This window comes from Vulpes lagopus, chromosome 23 (genome assembly GCF_018345385.1).
Source record: "Vulpes lagopus strain Blue_001 chromosome 23, ASM1834538v1, whole genome shotgun sequence".
NCBI classification, from domain to species: Eukaryota; Metazoa; Chordata; class Mammalia; order Carnivora; family Canidae; genus Vulpes; species Vulpes lagopus.
The window spans coordinates 23,453,238-23,471,972 of NC_054846.1; the positions used below are offsets into that span (position 1 = coordinate 23,453,238).

The window sequence follows — 18,735 nt, forward strand, 5'->3', positions numbered from 1 at the left end:
AGGAGGCCAGGTTTGTCTTCCAGGCGTTCCTGTCACTAGTGCTAAGATCAGCCTGGTGGGCCAGACCTGGAACCCAGGGCACCCAGGCCTGAGACCGTCACTGCTTCCTGCTGCTGTGGGGACTGGAGGACTCTCTTGGGTGCTCAAGTCAGACCCCACACCCAGTGTCCGATAAGTAGGACCACTAAGGACTTCTTTTCCCAGCCTGACAGAAGCCCCTGGATCCCACCATGATTTCTTCCTTGGGAAGTAGAGCGATGATTCCAAACAGAAGACCACTCCAAGTCTACATTATGGCACCAATCAGAAGCAAAAGATACGAAGAGTTCAAAGTTCTAAGAAAACACACCTTCCCAAACCCCTGAATCATCCTGAAAGCCCCTTCACAAACCCCACAGTCCAAGGGAATCCTTGGCCATTTCCATCCTCCTCTAGGATTGTGGACATGTGCAGAAGAGCTCATTTCACACTCCCACCAAAAACTGGAGATGGCCTGCAAGTCTCCCTGCCCATGTTTCTACTTCTGATTCTAGTGCCCTACCCCCTGCCTCACCCCCTGCCTCCCAAGGCTTATACACATAGTTCAACTGGGATCCACCCTTTCAAAGCAACGCAGACATTTGATACATTTTTCTGAACTCTCCAGTTGAGAGTTTTGATTCCTCCAGGCAGTGGGTATTATATGACTGGAAAAGCTGACAAATTCACTCAGAATCACATGGTGATAGTTGATGATCACGTTGTCCTGATGGAAAAGGTTGACTTCGGAGTTACAGCCCGGGGTTGGGTCCTAACCCCATTGCTTGGTACCCAGTGACAATCTAACTGCAATAATATCCTCAGTAGTAAAATGGGGCTGACTGGGGCCCAGTTCCTGGCTCTCAGCACCTTCTGTGTGGTCAGATACTCAGCCAGTGTCAGCGGAATCTGAGTGATAGCAGATGGGCGAAACGGGTCCCTAGTGGGTAAGCAGCAGTCCCTAAGGCCAGTAACTAAGAACAGTCACGCACTATCCAGGTAGGTAATTCCAAGTAAGATTCTCTTTTTCAAAATGACAAATGGGCTTTTAGGACAGTGACACTTGGCGGATGGTGCTACCATAGTAGACACATGCATCTATGCCTTTGTCCAGACTCCCAGAATGCACCCCCAGAGTGAAGCCCATGCAAACCATGACTGGGGTGATGATGAAGTACTGCTGTAGGTCCATCGGTTGTAGAAGGAGGGGGAGCCATGCGCCTGGAGTGGAGCACTGTACTTCCTGCTCAATTTTGCTGTGAACCTAACCTGCTCTAAAAAGTGAAGTTTATGAATTTTTTAAATGGCATAAAAGATACATTTAAGCAAAATTAAAGCCTATTATTTCCAAATAAGTTTTTTTAAAGTTTCTCAAAGCTGGAATTTTCTCCCTCCCTTTCTCTTCCCTGTATTGCTGGTGTCCCCCACTCACTGGGTTACCCACCCCACAGCCACCACTGAGCCACCGGCTAAGGGAGGGCTGGGGCCATCTGAGTTGCCCCTGGTGTTTGTTGTCTTGGGTCAGTTTGCCTGGGCAGGGCAGGGGTGTTGAGGTTGGTGACCAAGGACCACAAGAGTACTAGGCCCTCAAGAAAGTGCAGGCGAAGCTGGTGGCCCCTCAAAGAGACACGGAGAGAAGGAAGTGGCTAGAAAGGACTGGATCAGATGAGGTGAGGACAAAGGGGCCACATCACAGGGAAAACCTGAGTGAGACAGAGAGGCTTCCGACCGCTGAAGGAGAAGAGCCAGAGCTGGGGCGGGAGGCGGGCCCGGGGCGGGGTGGGGGAGCTCTGCCGCGAGCGGGGGGCACCCAGGGCCCCAGGAGGACGCACGGGGAGCACGGGGGCGCTGGCAGGGCCCACCGGGATGCCCACGGGCGCCAGTCGGCTCGCGAGACCCGCCAGGAGGTGAACCGAGGGTGGCCCCCAGGTTGGGGGAGCTGGTGGCCGGGGAGGGTCGCCGACGGGAAGGAGCGAGTACACCTGCTCAGAGTAGAGGGCAGGGTGACAGGACTTGTCAGGTCGCAGCCCGTAGCCACTCATCCCCGCGTCACCGCCACGGGAACTGCTCCCAGAGCCCCTGCTCGGGGCGCGGTGAGGCCCAGGGCCACCCACGAGGCGGGGACCAAGGCGGGATCCAGCCGGGGGCTGCGCAAGGAACGGGGGCAGCGGGACACCGCGCCGGCAGGTGCTGACGCGGAGGCGCCCCCAGGACGCACGGCCTGGTTCCAGGGAAGCCCAAGGCCGTCCTACGTGGGGGGGGGGGGGGGCGTGTGGGGCAGAGGGCAAAAGGACATGTTTAACTGTGTTTCTGCTCGCATTTGCGTGAGAAGCGGGCGTCCGCGGAGGGAGGCACGTCCTGAGTGCGCGTGGGCCAAGGAGGAGCGCGGAGGCTTTGCGCCAAGGACCTTTCTAGACAGGTTTGATTTTTGAACCCCATGAACACGCTCACTGATTCCAGAACTTTAGAGTAAGAACAAATGGTCCGGAGAGTAAGCGCTGTGAGTGGGAGCGGGCGAATCCCCACTTATCTAGAAATTCCCTCCCGGTCCTGGCAGGGGGAGGCGGGGGAGATGGGGGGAGGCGGGGGGAGGCAGGGTAACAGCCGTATTTGCCTGTTGGGGGAACCTGGGTGACACTTATGAGGCAGGGCTCCCAGGGGTATGCCTCTGAAACCCTCCCCGACCCCATCAAAGGTAAGCCAGGTGCGTGCAGGGCGCGGGGGTGCAGCTGGCTCTGGGGAGCGGGGTACAGAGGGTGCTCCCGGCTGAGGGACCGCGGGCTGGGCACACCGGGCACCCCGGCTCTGAGCACACAGCTGGGGGGTCCGCCCGCCTCTTCTAAGCATTGGCTTTGGAGGTCAGCGCCACCCCCACCCATGGGGTCTGGCACTCTGCCGCCCTTCGTTTTAGAAGATAAGTCCCCTGGGGGCGGCAGCGGTCCACGGCTGCCCCTCCAGACCCCGAGGCTGTGGCTCGCCCTCTTATGCAACCGACAGGACGCAAATGCATGACAGCCTGGCCTCGAGAATGCGGGGCGTTCAGAGCCAGACCAAGAGTATGTGTGTGGGGAGACGCTGGGCCTGCCAGCCTGCCAGGCCCAGGGAGCCGGCGACAGGGGGCGACCACTGACCTCCCCCGCAGTCGGCCTTCCTCATTCCAGGGCCTACACACCAGACCAGCGTGTCTCCAGCTGAGCAAAAAGTGGGAACGTGGGACAGTGCCACATGCGAGGGATGTCAGGAAACCCAAACACAGCACAACACTGATGTACTTAATTTGGCTCATGAAATGCAGTTTCTGTGGAATTCTGTTAGTGTTTCAAAAGAGAGAGAGAGAGAGAGAGAGGGAAAGAAAGAAGAAAGAAAGAAAGAAAGAAAGAAAGAAAGAAAGAAAGAAAGAAAAGAAAGAAGAAAGAAAGAAAGAAAGAAAGAAAGAAAGAAAGAAAGAAAGAAAGAAAGAAAGAAAGAAAGAAAGAAAGAAAGAAGAAAGAAGACCCACTTGATCAGCAATCAGGAGAACTCGAGTCCCCCGAGCCCGCCCCAGCCCACAGCACCCCGCGGTTCCTCCCCCGCACCAGGTGGTAGTACCTGCCGGACCACCGCCGGGGCTCAGACAGGACACAGCCGCCGGGGGAAGCGGGACTCTGGAGGCACCTACACGGTTGCGTCCTCCTCACCCGAGGGGGCCGGGGCGAGCGTGATCCGGTGCCCCGGGTGGCACAGGTCGGCGGGGTCGGCGCCCTGCTCCCAGTCGCGTTGTCTCAGGAACAACTTTCGACAGCCGTCAGCCCTGCACTTCGGACCGTGTTGACCTCCCTCCCCCCGTGGGCGGCAGGTGACACAGGGCTCCCTACCTCCCTGACTCCCGGGGTGGGGCGGTTTGGACATGTGAACCGAGCCAGCCGGAGACAATGAGCTTCCCCTCCTGGGCCAATGTCCCAGCCGAGGGGCGAGACCCCCTGTCCTGGACAGGTTGTAGCCCTCAGGCTTCCAGAAGCCATCTCAGCCCCTCCAGGGGCAAACCTGCCTGAGGAGGAGGCCAACAGGGGGAAAGTAGAGCCTGGAGAAGGACAGGCGCTGGGGCCCCGTTTGGGCTCAGCCGCCCCTGCAGCCGCCCCACCGCCGCCCGGGTTAGTGGCTCAGAAGGCGCCCCCTCCTCCCTGCGGTGGAGCTGCATGTGGGGCGCCTGCAGCTCCCAGGGCGGAGCCGGATGCCAACTCCTGATACGAATGGTTGAGTCTCCACAGAAACGGACCACAGTGCCACATGCGAGGCTACACGGACAGAGGGGTTCAAGGCGCCCTGTACGGGTCCCAGCTGCACACACTTCACAGTGGGGCCTCGTCCACAGGTCGTGACAGCACTGAGACAAGAATTGCTAAAACACAGAAATATTCCATTTTATTTTACTCTTTCCCCGTGAGGCCCAAGGAGAAGCAAAAGCATGGAACTGAGCAATGATAGGGACGCGTGGATCGGAGCAGCTTTGAAGGTTCAGGGAGTCAGCAGAGTGGCGCGACCGAGGGACCGGGGCGTCCTCAGCCTGTCAAGCCAGGGGCACCGCCGTGTGGAGCCCGTCGAATGATTCCAGGCTGGAGAGACCCGTCGCCGAGCGATGGAGCCCGAGCGTGCAATGTCCACGGTGCACAAAGCACAACAGTGAGAGCGATGAGGTCACACACACTACACATCGTCGCCCCCCGCGGAGCCAGGGTGAACCTCCGGCCGCAGTCCTGCAGCGCCCCTGCCCCTCCTTCCTCCGCTCACGCAGGCGTCCATGCATTCAGCACCCATGTGCACCCGGAGGCACCCCGGTGAACGCCGGGGTACGAAGGTGACAATTACGACCCATACTGCACCCTCACGGAGGCCCCGGGCCCTGTCGCAGCGGTGCGGGAAAGAAGTACGATGGGGCCTGCCGTGAAGTGCAGGTACGGAGGGTCCGTGTGACAGGAGACGGAGCGCGCAGTCACCCTCCCGTGGTTCCACGGCGGGTACGTGCCATCGCGCATCTTGGCAGTAAGGAGGCTATTGGTTCGCTGTCATCGCCAGTGTGGCTGGGGCCGCAGGCTGAGCGTGCTACGGGCTTCCCGCCGCGGAGGCCGCGGGGCACGCGGTGGGTCGGGCGGCGCTCGGGCTGCTGGCTGCTTCGTCCCGGTCCCCGACAGCGCGATCCGCCGGCGGCGTCCGCTTCCCCTGCCGCCGGCGCAGGTCCCCAGGGGCCGGGCCCTTCGCTCTGCGCTCTGCGGGGTCCCCGAAGGAAGGCCTTCTCTCCCGCCTGCACGCTCCAGGCCCCTCGGTGCCCTGCAAGGCCGCCTTCCTGGGTCCCTGCAGCGCGGGCGGGAAGCACAGGCGGCTGACGGAGGAGCCGCGAACGGCCGCGCGCACCGCCTCCTCCCCGCCTCGGGCCGACGCTCCTGTCCGCAGCTTCAGCGGCGTGAACGGACTTCAAGACGCGAGTGTGCGCCCGGACTCAGACCCGGCGCGATCACCGAAGGCCGCCAACGGCGCGTGGTGGCGTCACACGTGGCCTTTCGAAGGCTTCCCGCAGAGTGGCTTTCGAGGAGGTTGGGGCAGCCGGAGGCCTCCGCCCACACCCCGCCTTCCACACGGGGTCCCTGGGATACTTCCCGCCTTGCCCACCCGGCCACGACGACACGCAGCCCCCAGTGGGGTTTCCCTTGTCAGGGGCGTCCCTTCGCCTCATTGCTGGAATCTGGCCAGCCGAAGCCACCCCGCCCCCCGGACCTGGCCCACTGCGGAGTGCCCCCTGGTACCCGGGGCAACAGTTGCGGCTCCTTAGCAGGGAGGCCCGCGGGCCCGAGTCTAGAACCTGAGGTCTTCTGGTTCGCTTAGAGCCGGTGTGTACGGAGAACCGGAGACTGAAAGGCATTTCGGTAGAAGCACCGTGCTGAGTCCGCTTAAAAATCAGAGTATCCTTGTTAGTGTTGATTTGTGAACTAAATCTTTACAATCATTAAAAATCAACCTTCATAAATGTTCTCATGGTATAAAATCAGATGGTCCATTTTCTAAAAATAAAATGTAAAAAACAAATATGCCCTGATTTGACTTGTTAGTGAACCCCTCAGTGTATTTCCGTGAATCACTCACACACAAAGAGAACACAAGACAGAATCTGTGCAAAAATAAGAGCTCTCCGTTTTCTGTAACACCTTATCTCTTCTGTAATGAATTTGTTAAAGGTAAAAAAAAGTGTCTACTTAGAAAATTATAAAAACATTGCTACAATGTCATAAATGCATTCTCTAGGAAAACATACCTTTGGAAATAGTACAACTATTGGGAATCCTTAAAGAAATTCAAGTCCTGGATGTACCTCAGGTACATGCCACTCAGGGCAACATTAACACCCTGTCTGTCCTCCCTACCACTTCCAGAAATTGTCTGCAACGCTCACTGACTGACATAGGATTCTTCTTTCTTCAAATGTCATCATTGATCTCTGTGGATATCCTGAGGGTGACACCCTGTTAAAGACAGAAGAAAAAGGTTTCAGAGGAGGTGAGGTGGTGCCAGCCAAGGAACGTCCACCAGCAGTGCACCCGCCCTCCACAGATGACCTCACGGTGGGTTCTGCACACTCTAAGTTGGGTCTTAGAGAATTTTCTTGACTTCTTATCTCCTTTTAGCTAAGAATTCACTTGTTTCGAAATGGAAGGTTTTTCTCTGTTGTCAAACTCTCTGCCTTGGGGAAGATTTTTCAACAACAGACTTTTGTTTGATAAAAGGACATATTTCCTATTATGTGGAACTAGTCAGCAGGGCCTCCTCAGAAAGCTAATAATAAAGGGTGTGGGACTATGAGCATCCCATAGCAGAGGATGTATGAAAATTTTGCTGTTTGGGAGAGCTAGGGAAGATGTTTCCCTTATGGGGGGTGCCTGGGGGGCTCTGCGAGTGAGCGTCTGCCTTTGGCTCAGGCTGTGACCCCGGGGGGCCTGGGGCCAAGTCCCACATCTGGCTCCCCACAGGGAGCCTGCTTCTCCCTCTGCCTGTGTCTCTGCCTCTCTCTGTGTCTCTCATGAATAAATAAAATCTTTTTTAAAAGATGCTTCCCTTGTGGAATAAACTGAACTGTAATATTTACGTATTTTTTCCCAAACATAAGAGTAAAAGGAAAGATAGTGCTCTTACTTTTCTTAAGTGACAGAAATGTTCTCTGGAGTTCCCCTAACCCTAATTGTCAGCGGTTCATGACCGTTGAATCGGTAAACACCTACCTGGAAATCGTGGATGAATGTTAGGAAGTAGAATATAAAACCAAAGGCCACTGTCCACTCACAGATCGCACTCACCACATGATACACATAATCCTACAAGCAACAATAAGACACAGGATTTAGCCTAAATCCATCCCCTGCAGGGTAGGTACCCAAATCAAGGGCTGGTCAGAGCGGAGAGAAAGTGGTGGCTGAGGCCTTGGGAAAGCGCAGTGAGCAAGGCCGAGGGCTGACCACCAGGGCACCTGCCCAGTGGAAGCACGAAGGCCCCTGGCCCGGGGGTTGCGCAGGCCCCCGCCGGCACCGGGCTGCAGACCCGCTCTACACACTCCAGGAAGGCAGAAGAGGAGCCGCTAAGCTGCTGAGGCGGGGAAGCCGATTCAGACTCCAGAGAAGAAAGAACCTTCGCTCAAGGCGTGACTAAGCATCCCAGAGCTGAGGTGCACACCTGGAAAACGTCTCCTGGGCATCCAGGCCTCATTAACTAGACACAGTGCTGGGCCGGGGGCGGGCCTCTCCGCAGCCCCGGGGGATGGTGGCGAGCGCAGCTCTGCTGCCCTGGGACCCAGACGCAGCGCAGAGCGAAAGCCAGGGGCGCAGGGACAGGTCAGGGTCCCTGGGCGCGGGGGTGACACGGGGGTGACACGGGAGGCCACGCGGGCAGCGGTCCCTCCTGCGGAGGCGGGAGCCTTCGTATCAACAACGGAAGTGACCGGGAACCCAGGCCTCATCCGCTCAATCCCACTTTCACCAAACGGGTCGCTGCAAAAGATTAAGAAGAAAGCCTGCGTGTGCGTGTGCATGTGTGTGCGTGTGCGAGACGCGGTCTCCTGATTTTTACATGCGGTCAATTACTTTAAAAGCATCTTTAGGGGATCCCTGGGTGGCGCAGCGGTTTGGCGCCTGCCTTTGGCCCAGGGCGCGATCCTGGAGACCCGGGATCGAATCCCACGTCGGGCTCCCGGTGCATGGAGCCTGCTTCTCCCTCTGCCTGTGTCTCTGCCTCTCTCTCTTTCTCTCTCTGTGACTATCATAAATTAAATAAATAAATAAATAAATAAATAAATAAATAAATAAATAAATAAATAAAAAGCATCTTTAAACACCATCTGAAGGGCCCTCGGGGGCGCAGGCGGGACGTGTCTGGACACGTCTAGATCCCAGCTCACGTCCGAGTCTCGGGTAGGAGCGTAAACCCCGTGCTGGGCTCCACACTGGGTGTGGAACCGACTTAAATGTAATAAAATAAACAATGTCTGAGTCAAAAGGACGCGTCTGCATCGTGCCTGGAGCCCAGGGGCCAGGCTAGGCCGGCGGCGGCTTCCACCCGCCTCTGCTCCCAGGGCGGCCTGTCCCGCTCCCCTCCGCTCGGCCACAGGCTCCCGGGAAACGAACACACGCGGGGCTGCGGGTTCTGCGGGGGCGTCAGGTCCTCTGATGCAGTTTCAGCCGCGGAGATTTCGGGGAGGTGCAGGCGCCCGAACGCTCGCGGACCCCACTTTGCTCCCGCTTGCTCGCCACCCACCCCGTGCGTCCTCGTGCAGCCTGCGGACGGCGTCAGGGCCTCGGTGCGCGTCCACCGCCACCAGGAACGGAGGCGGGCACCGGAGCCGCGCGGGCTGAGCGCAGGCCGAGGAACCTCTCCGTAAGGCACGAAAGGGCCTGGAAACCGCGGGGTGCTGGGCCGCGCGGCGGAGGGCAGCCCCCAGCGCCGCCCCGGGCTGATTCGCGGTGCAAGGGCTCCCCCCGGCGGCGCCACCGCACGGCGCAGCTGCAGCCGCCGGCCGGGGCTCCTTCCCCGACGACTCTCCTCCAAGAGTTGGGTCTGGCCCCTGTGTCCCCAGCCCCTCCAGCCTCCCGCGGGCTCCTGCAGGCCCGGCACCCGCGGCCCCTCCGCCTGGGACGGCAATGGTCCCGCTGCGCTCTCGGCACCCGCGCATGGCTCTTCCTCTCCCCCCGGCACGGTTCCCGGGAGCTGCGGGCCCCACCATTCGCTGGATTCTCCGCCTGCCTGCAGGTGGCCGCAAACGCCAGCCTTTTACCCAAACTGCCTTTTGAAAAACATCCTTAAAAAAGAAAAAAAGAAAAAGAAAAATACCCTTAACTCCCCTGTCACTTGAAACACAAGCTGCTGCTCTCACACTAAGTCTGCTGGAGCATCTCGAGCAGGTGTGCCTGGAGCATCTCTGAATGAGTCCCTGAGCACCTCTGCAGGAGTCCCTGAGCACCTCTGCAGGAGTCCATGGAGCACCTCTTGCAGGAGTCCCTGGAGCACCCGAGCATGAGTCCCCCACAATTCCAAACATTTGATCCAGGTGTTCTAAGGTTTGACTAGAAGTCCCGGTCAATCCACCCTAGGCCTGGTGGCTCCCAGTGCCCTGAACAAGGGTCTAGTGCCACGACAGACATTTCTCCTTATGTGTCACTCCCGCCTCATATTCAACAATCCTACCACCAGATCCCCCCACCGGCCCTCATCCGGACCCTGCTTCTGTTCATGGGGCAGAGTCTCTGCTTCCCCCAACAGGACACTTGGAATTTCTCTTTGGTGCATGTCCTTCTGTTGTCGTGTTTGTCACTTGCCAGTGCCCATTAAACATTTCCCCTTCTTATATCCACCTGAGGCTATCTTATTTTTTTTTTAAGTTTTAAATTTTAATTTCTGTATAGTTCACACACAGGCATATGCATTTCAGGAGTAGAATGTAGTAGTAGTTCAGCACTTCCTTGTATGACTCCGAGCTCCTCCTGGTTAAGGGCCCTCTTAATCCCCTCTCTTCTGTTTCACCCCGCCTCCACTTTGAGAGCCAGCATTTTGTTGTCTGTAGTTGAGTCTGTTTCTTGGTTTGTCTCTCTCTCTTTTCCCCCTTGTCCATTTGTTTTGTTTATTAAATTCCACATAGGAGTGAAATCGAGTTTTTTTGTCTTCCTCTGACTTATGTGGCTTATCTCTAGCTCCAACCATGTTGCTGCAAATGGTTGGAAGTCATCGTCTTTACGGCCGAGCAGCATCACACTGTGTATACACACCGCAGCTTTACCTGCTCACCTACGCAGGGGTCTGTGCTCCACTCCCTTGCCATGGCTCCTGGAAACCACGCTGCTCTACATGTACGGTTGCATGTAGCTCTTTGAATTAGTGCTTTTGTATTTTTTGACTACTCAGGCCTGTGATTACTGAATCATATGACAGCTCTAGTTTTGACTCTTTGAGGAATCTCCGTACTGGTTTCCACAGTGACTGCACCAGTTTGCCTTTCTACCAACAGAGCACGAAGGTTCCATTCTCTTCACATCCTCACCAACACTTGTTGTTCCTTGTGTTGTTGTTTTAGCCACTGTGGTGGGGGGTGAGGTGGGAGCTCATGGTGGTTGGGATGTGATCTCCCTGATGAGGAACACGCTGAACTCCCCAGGTGCATCCAGACTTGAGATCTAAACCTGAGAACTGCCTTCTCTGGCCACCCTAACCCCAGGCTCTGTCCTCACCCATTCATCCAGGGGTTACTTCTGACTAATATTCTTCCAATGTACTTGCCTTTGAAGGAAGGCTCTGTTCAAAGCTTATTCAGGCCCCCTGAATAGGAGGCTCTCTGCCTCCCCCCTCACAGCTCCGCATGCACTCCTCGCCCACACATGTTGCCCTGACTGCACCGATGCTCCAGTTCATCCTGAAACAAACTGCCCTCCATGCTGGAGCTCACCCCATCCTCTGATTCACAACCCCTGCTCTGACTTCCATACCCCTAACCCACATCGCCCCACCACCCATCAATCTGTCCTCTTGATTAGGAAATTCCATTAGGAATTTAAAATTTTGCAAATAATTTTGAGAATAATCCCCAAGAACCGGGTTCGACAATCATACTGAAGACAGGTTAAATGTTACCTTTTCTTTCGGATTCCACTCCAGCTTGGTTATAGAAATTAGTGAAGCACAGGCGATCACTAAGAAACGGAAATTGTTAAGGAAGCTCAAAAAAAAAAAAAAAAAACAAACCACCCTAGGTCTTTTAATGTTAAGACTATTCTAATAATCATCACACAGTGTTAAAATGTTAATACCAACATTTCTGCAATCAGATCGGCTATATTAGCTTCTTTAACCTCAAACCTTCAGCTCGATTGTGATAGCATTTCAGTTATAGCACAGACATACAGCCACTCCTCAGTAACATCTTTTCAGTCAGGTATAAAATTTTAATCTGTGGCTACATTTTGCTCCACTCTGCTTTTTAAATTTGGTCAAATGACTGACACAGCCATCTAGATGGCTTTTGAGTACTTTCCCCCTAAAATACGATTTTCCCTAAATTAAGGTATTGAATAAAAATACTATTCCCCTAGAATCCTAGTTACAAGGCAACAGCTTTAAGGAAAACATAACATTTCAAAGTACCAAAGCATCACAAATAACCAAGATTCATCTACAAAAACCAGCTACAGTTCATCTTTAAAAAAGAGACTTATTCTATCAAGTCACGGGGTAAGCAGAGCCCTTCCTTCCAGGCTCAAGGGTTTACAAATCAGAGCCATACATAGTATTGTGTATAATACTATTGGGGGTGCCCAGACAGGCCAAACAGTGCCTGGGACTAAGGCTAGAGCCTCCACGACCATCTGCACAAAGGCCGTGGCAGTCATTCCAATGGAGCTTATAAAGGCACAGGAAAAGCTGGGGATGAACTGAGATGCTCTTAAAATGCTTTTGCAAACAATTATGAATTCAAAGCTTTGAGTCAGTGTCAAGTTTAGAACTTCCTCTGAAAGCTAAGTCAGCGTCCTCCTCTCCCTGCCCTCCCTAAGCTCCGGTATTTTGCAATTCTTAACACTTCTCCATTTCTCAAAATGAAAGATTCTCTGATCCTGTTATTACCATATTTCTGTTTCTAAAGTTTAAAAGCCTCTGAATTCTTGAGTCTCATCTTCTGCGCATCAGGTACCACGCTGGTAGTGAGGAAGGGGGAGACAGAAAACTCTGGCAAAACAGACTTGGTGTCCGCTCTGAGAAACATCATGGCCTAGTGGGATGAAGCCCAGGGAAGGAGCTGCACTAAGACAGGAAAGAAGCTTAACTGGGCACGAGGAAGGGCACGAGGTGTGATGAGCACCGGGTGTTATGGGCAACTGAGGAGTCACTGGCCTCGGTCTCTAAAACCAGTGATGGACTCTGTGTTGGCTAACTGAATTTAAATTTTAAAAAAAGGGCACAATGATGACTTGGAGGGAAAATTATGAATTCAGAGTGGAATGGGGTTTGAGGGGTCAGCAAAGGCTTCCTGAGTTAAGCTAATGTAAGCTGAGGCTTGAGGAGCCATCTGGAGCAGCGTCGCCCCAGAAAGTAATGCCAGCCACATGCGTAATTTAAAATATTCTCCTATAGGCAGACAGCTTCTGCTCTGCCATCCTACCCAACTCTCCCTTGGGGTGTATTCAACAAACTTCTACCTCCTTACAAAAAAAAACAAAAAACAAAAAACACCCTAAAAAGAACCAAATGAGGAGCACCTGGCTGGCTCAGTCAGTAGAGCACGTGACTCCTGATGTCCAGGTTGTGAGATGGGCCCCATGATGGGTGGAGAGATGACTTAAAAATAAAATCTTGGGGGATCCCTAGGTGGCTCAGTGGTTTGGCGCCTGACTTTGGCTGGGGGGCGTGATCCTGGAGTTCTGGGATCGAGCTCCATATCAGGCTCCCTGCTTAGAGCCTGCTTCTACCTCTGCCTGTGTCTCTGCCTCTCTTTCTCTCTCTCTCTCTCTCTGTGTGTGTGTGTGTGTGTGTCTCTCATGAATAAATAAAACTAATATTAATATATTTTTTCAAACCAAAGATATCCAAATGAAAATAATTTTATTTTCTTAAGTTAAAAAATATTCTCATTCCCTAACTAATATAAAGAATGAGTAATTAACACCTACCTGGAATCTTGATTAAATGGATAGGAAGTAGAATATAAAACCAAAGGCCACTGTCCACTCACAGATCGCACTCACCACATGATACACATAATCCTACAAGCAACAATAAGACACAGGATTTAGCCTAAATCCATCCCCTGCAGGGTAGGTACCCAAATCAAGGGCTGGTCAGAGCGGAGAGAAAGTGGTGGCTGAGGCCTTGGGAAAGCGCAGTGAGCAAGGCCGGGGGCTGACCACCAGGGCACCTGCCCAGTGGAAGCACGAAGGCCCCTGGCCCGGGGGTTGCGCAGGCCCCCGCCGGCACCGGGCTGCAGACCCGCTCTACACACTCCAGGAAGGCAGAAGAGGAGCCGCTAAGCTGCTGAGGCGGGGAAGCCGATTCAGACTCCAGAGAAGAAAGAACCTTCGCTCAAGGCGTGACTAAGCATCCCAGAGCTGAGGTGCACACCTGGAAAACGTCTCCTGGGCATCCAGGCCTCATTAACTAGACACAGTGCTGGGCCGGGGGCGGGCCTCTCCGCAGCCCCGGGGGATGGTGGCGAGCGCAGCTCTGCTGCCCTGGGACCCAGACGCAGCGCAGAGCGAAAGCCAGGGGCGCAGGGACAGGTCAGGGTCCCTGGGCGCGGGGGTGACACGGGGGTGACACGGGAGGCCACGCGGGCAGCGGTCCCTCCTGCGGAGGCGGGAGCCTTCGTATCAACAACGGAAGTGACCGGGAACCCAGGCCTCATCCGCTCAATCCCACTTTCACCAAACGGGTCGCTGCAAAAGATTAAGAAGAAAGCCTGCGTGTGCGTGTGCATGTGTGTGCGTGTGCGAGACGCGGTCTCCTGATTTTTACATGCGGTCAATTACTTTAAAAGCATCTTTAGGGGATCCCTGGGTGGCGCAGCGGTTTGGCGCCTGCCTTTGGCCCAGGGCGCGATCCTGGAGACCCGGGATCGAATCCCACGTCGGGCTCCCGGTGCATGGAGCCTGCTTCTCCCTCTGCCTGTGTCTCTGCCTCTCTCTCTTTCTCTCTCTGTGACTATCATAAATTAAATAAATAAATAAATAAATAAATAAATAAATAAAAAGCATCTTTAAACACCATCTGAAGGGCCCTCGGGGGCGCAGGCGGGACGTGTCTGGACACGTCTAGATCCCAGCTCACGTCCGAGTCTCGGGTAGGAGCGTAAACCCCGTGCTGGGCTCCACACTGGGTGTGGAACCGACTTAAATGTAATAAAATAAACAATGTCTGAGTCAAAAGGACGCGTCTGCATCGTGCCTGGAGCCCAGGGGCCAGGCTAGGCCGGCGGCGGCTTCCACCCGCCTCTGCTCCCAGGGCGGCCTGTCCCGCTCCCCTCCGCTCGGCCACAGGCTCCCCGGGAACGAACACACGCGGGGCTGCGGGTTCTGCGGGGGCGTCAGGTCCTCTGATGCAGTTTCAGCCGCGGAGATTTCGGGGAGGTGCAGGCGCCCGAACGCTCGCGGACCCCACTTTGCTCCCGCTTGCTCGCCACCCACCCCGTGCGTCCTCGTGCAGCCTGCGGACGGCGTCAGGGCCTCGGTGCGCGTCCACCGCCACCAGGAACGGAGGCGGGCACCGGAGCCGCGCGGGCTGAGCGCAGGCCGAGGAACCTCTCCGTAAGGCACGAAAGGGCCTGGAAACCGCGGGGTGCTGGGCCGCGCGGCGGAGGGCAGCCCCCAGCGCCGCCCCGGGCTGATTCGCGGTGCAAGGGCTCCCCCCGGCGGCGCCACCGCACGGCGCAGCTGCAGCCGCCGGCCGGGGCTCCTTCCCCGACGACTCTCCTCCAAGAGTTGGGTCTGGCCCCTGTGTCCCCAGCCCCTCCAGCCTCCCGCGGGCTCCTGCAGGCCCGGCACCCGCGGCCCCTCCGCCTGGGACGGCAATGGTCCCGCTGCGCTCTCGGCACCCGCGCATGGCTCTTCCTCTCCCCCCGGCACGGTTCCCGGGAGCTGCGGGCCCCACCATTCGCTGGATTCTCCGCCTGCCTGCAGGTGGCCGCAAACGCCAGCCTTTTACCCAAACTGCTTTTTGAAAAACATCCTTAAAAAAGAAAAAAAGAAAAAGAAAAATACCCTTAACTCCCCTGTCACTTGAAACACAAGCTGCTGCTCTCACACTAAGTCTGCTGGAGCATCTCGAGCAGGTGTGCCTGGAGCATCTCTGAATGAGTCCCTGAGCACCTCTGCAGGAGTCCATGGAGCACCTCTTGCAGGAGTCCCTGGAGCACCCGAGCATGAGTCCCCCACAATTCCAAACATTTGATCCAGGTGTTCTAAGGTTTGACTAGAAGTCCCGGTCAATCCACCCTAGGCCTGGTGGCTCCCAGTGCCCTGAACAAGGGTCTAGTGCCACGACAGACATTTCTCCTTATGTGTCACTCCCGCCTCATATTCAACAATCCTACCACCAGATCCCCCCACCGGCCCTCATCCGGACCCTGCTTCTGTTCATGGGGCAGAGTCTCTGCTTCCCCCAACAGGACACTTGGAATTTCTCTTTGGTGCATGTCGTTCTGTTGTCGTGTTTGTCACTTGCCAGTGCCCATTAAACATTTCCCCTTCTTATATCCACCTGAGGCTATCTTATTTTTTTTTTAAGTTTTAAATTTTAATTTCTGTATAGTTCACACACAGGCATATGCATTTCAGGAGTAGAATGTAGTAGTAGTTCAGCACTTCCTTGTATGACTCCGAGCTCCTCCTGGTTAAGGGCCCTCTTAATCCCCTCTCTTCTGTTTCACCCCGCCTCCACTTTGAGAGCCAGCATTTTGTTGTCTGTAGTTGAGTCTGTTTCTTGGTTTGTCTCTCTCTCTTTTCCCCCTTGTCCATTTGTTTTGTTTATTAAATTCCACATAGGAGTGAAATCGAGTTTTTTTGTCTTCCTCTGACTTATGTGGCTTATCTCTAGCTCCAACCATGTTGCTGCAAATGGTTGGAAGTCATCGTCTTTACGGCCGAGCAGCATCACACTGTGTATACACACCGCAGCTTTACCTGCTCACCTACGCAGGGGTCTGTGCTCCACTCCCTTGCCATGGCTCCTGGAAACCACGCTGCTCTACATGTACGGTTGCATGTAGCTCTTTGAATTAGTGCTTTTGTATTTTTTGACTACTCAGGCCTGTGATTACTGAATCATATGACAGCTCTAGTTTTGACTCTTTGAGGAATCTCCGTACTGGTTTCCACAGTGACTGCACCAGTTTGCCTTTCTACCAACAGAGCACGAAGGTTCCATTCTCTTCACATCCTCACCAACACTTGTTGTTCCTTGTGTTGTTGTTTTAGCCACTGTGGTGGGGGGTGAGGTGGGAGCTCATGGTGGTTGGGATGTGATCTCCCTGATGAGGAACACGCTGAACTCCCCAGGTGCATCCAGACTTGAGATCTAAACCTGAGAACTGCCTTCTCTGGCCACCCTAACCCCAGGCTCTGTCCTCACCCATTCATCCAGGGGTTACTTCTGACTAATATTCTTCCAATGTACTTGCCTTTGAAGGAAGGCTCTGTTCAAAGCTTATTCAGGCCCCCTGAATAGGAGGCTCTCTGCCTCCCCCCTCACAGCTCCGCATGCACTCCTCGCCCACACATGTTGCCCTGACTGCACCGATGCTCCAGTTCATCCTGAAACAAACTGCCCTCCATGCTGGAGCTCACCCCATCCTCTGATTCACAACCCCTGCTCTGACTTCCATACCCCTAACCCACATCGCCCCACCACCCATCAATCTGTCCTCTTGATTAGGAAATTCCATTAGGAATTTAAAATTTTGCAAATAATTTTGAGAATAATCCCCAAGAACCGGGTTCGACAATCATACTGAAGACAGGTTAAATGTTACCTTTTCTTTCGGATTCCACTCCAGCTTGGTTATAGAAATTAGTGAAGCACAGGCGATCACTAAGAAACGGAAATTGTTAAGGAAGCTCAAAAAAAAAAAAAAAAACAAACCACCCTAGGTCTTTTAATGTTAAGACTATTCTAATAATCATCACACAGTGTTAAAATGTTAATACCAACATTTCTGCAATCAGATCGGCTATATTAGCTTCTTTAACCTCAAACCTTCAGCTCGATTGTGATAGCATTTCAGTTATAGCACAGACATACAGCCACTCCTCAGTAACATCTTTTCAGTCAGGTATAAAATTTTAATCTGTGGCTACATTTTGCTCCACTCTGCTTTTTAAATTTGGTCAAATGACTGACACAGCCATCTAGATTGCTTTTGAGTACTTTCCCCCTAAAATACGATTTTCCCTAAATTAAGGTATTGAATAAAAATACTATTCCCCTAGAATCCTAGTTACAAGGCAACAGCTTTAAGGAAAACATAACATTTCAAAGTACCAAAGCATCACAAATAACCAAGATTCATCTACAAAAACCAGCTACAGTTCATCTTTAAAAAAGAGACTTATTCTATCAAGTCACGGGGTAAGCAGAGCCCTTCCTTCCAGGCTCAAGGGTTTACAAATCAGAGCCATACATAGTATTGTGTATAATACTATTGGGGGTGCCCAGACAGGCCAAACAGTGCCTGGGACTAAGGCTAGAGCCTCCACGACCATCTGCACAAAGGCCGTGGCAGTCATTCCAATAGAGCTTATAAAGGCACAGGAAAAGCTGGGGATGAACTGAGATGCTCTTAAAATGCTTTTGCAAACAATTATGAATTCAAAGCTTTGAGTCAGTGTCAAGTTTAGAACTTCCTCTGAAAGCTAAGTCAGCGTCCTCCTCTCCCTGCCCTCCCTAAGCTCCGGTATTTTGCAATTCTTAACACTTCTCCATTTCTCAAAATGAAAGATTCTCTGATCCTGTTATTACCATATTTCTGTTTCTAAAGTTTAAAAGCCTCTGAATTCTTGAGTCTCATCTTCTGCGCATCAGGTACCACGCTGGTAGTGAGGAAGGGGGAGACAGAGAAAACTCTGGCAAAACAGACTTGGTGTCCGCTCTGAGAAACATCATGGCCTAGTGGGATGAAGCCCAGGGAAGGAGCTGCACTAAGACAGGAAAGAAGCTTAACTGGGCACGAGGAAGGGCACGAGGTGTGATGAGCACCGGGTGCTATGGGCAACTGAGGAGTCACTGGCCTCGGTCTCTAAAACCAGTGATGGACTCTGTGTTGGCTAACTGAATTTAAATTTTAAAAAAAAGGGCACAATGATGACTTGGAGGGAAAATTATGAATTCAGAGTGGAATGGGGTTTGAGGGGTCAGCAAAGGCTTCCTGAGTTAAGCTAATGTAAGCTGAGGCTTGAGGAGCCATCTGGAGCAGCGTCGCCCCAGAAAGTAATGCCAGCCACATGCGTAATTTAAAATATTCTCCTATAGGCAGACAGCTTCTGCTCTGCCATCCTACCCAACTCTCCCTTGGGGTGTATTCAACAAACTTCTACCTCCTTACAAAAAAAACAAAAAACAAAAAACACCCTAAAAAGAACCAAATGAGGAGCACCTGGCTGGCTCAGTCAGTAGAGCACGTGACTCCTGATGTCCAGGTTGTGAGATGGGCCCCATGATGGGTGGAGAGATGACTTA

At 53.7% G+C, this 18,735-nt stretch overlaps 1 protein-coding gene across 1 annotated transcript in view; it reads right to left on the bottom strand.

Moving 5' to 3' along the window:
• Window positions 1-5,765: 5,765 nt before the first annotated feature.
• The window catches only part of DRAM1 (DNA damage regulated autophagy modulator 1), a 39,925-nt gene continuing 26,955 nt past the window's right edge, over window positions 5,766-18,735 (bottom strand). The window contains exons 5-7 of the mRNA XM_041738517.1: window positions 17,033-17,091; window positions 7,263-7,355; window positions 5,766-6,509 (exon numbers count right to left, since the gene is read on the bottom strand). Of these exons, the coding sequence (XP_041594451.1) occupies window positions 6,465-6,509; window positions 7,263-7,355; window positions 17,033-17,091 (197 nt within the window). The 3' untranslated portion in view covers window positions 5,766-6,464. The remainder of the gene's footprint in view (window positions 6,510-7,262; window positions 7,356-17,032; window positions 17,092-18,735) is intronic.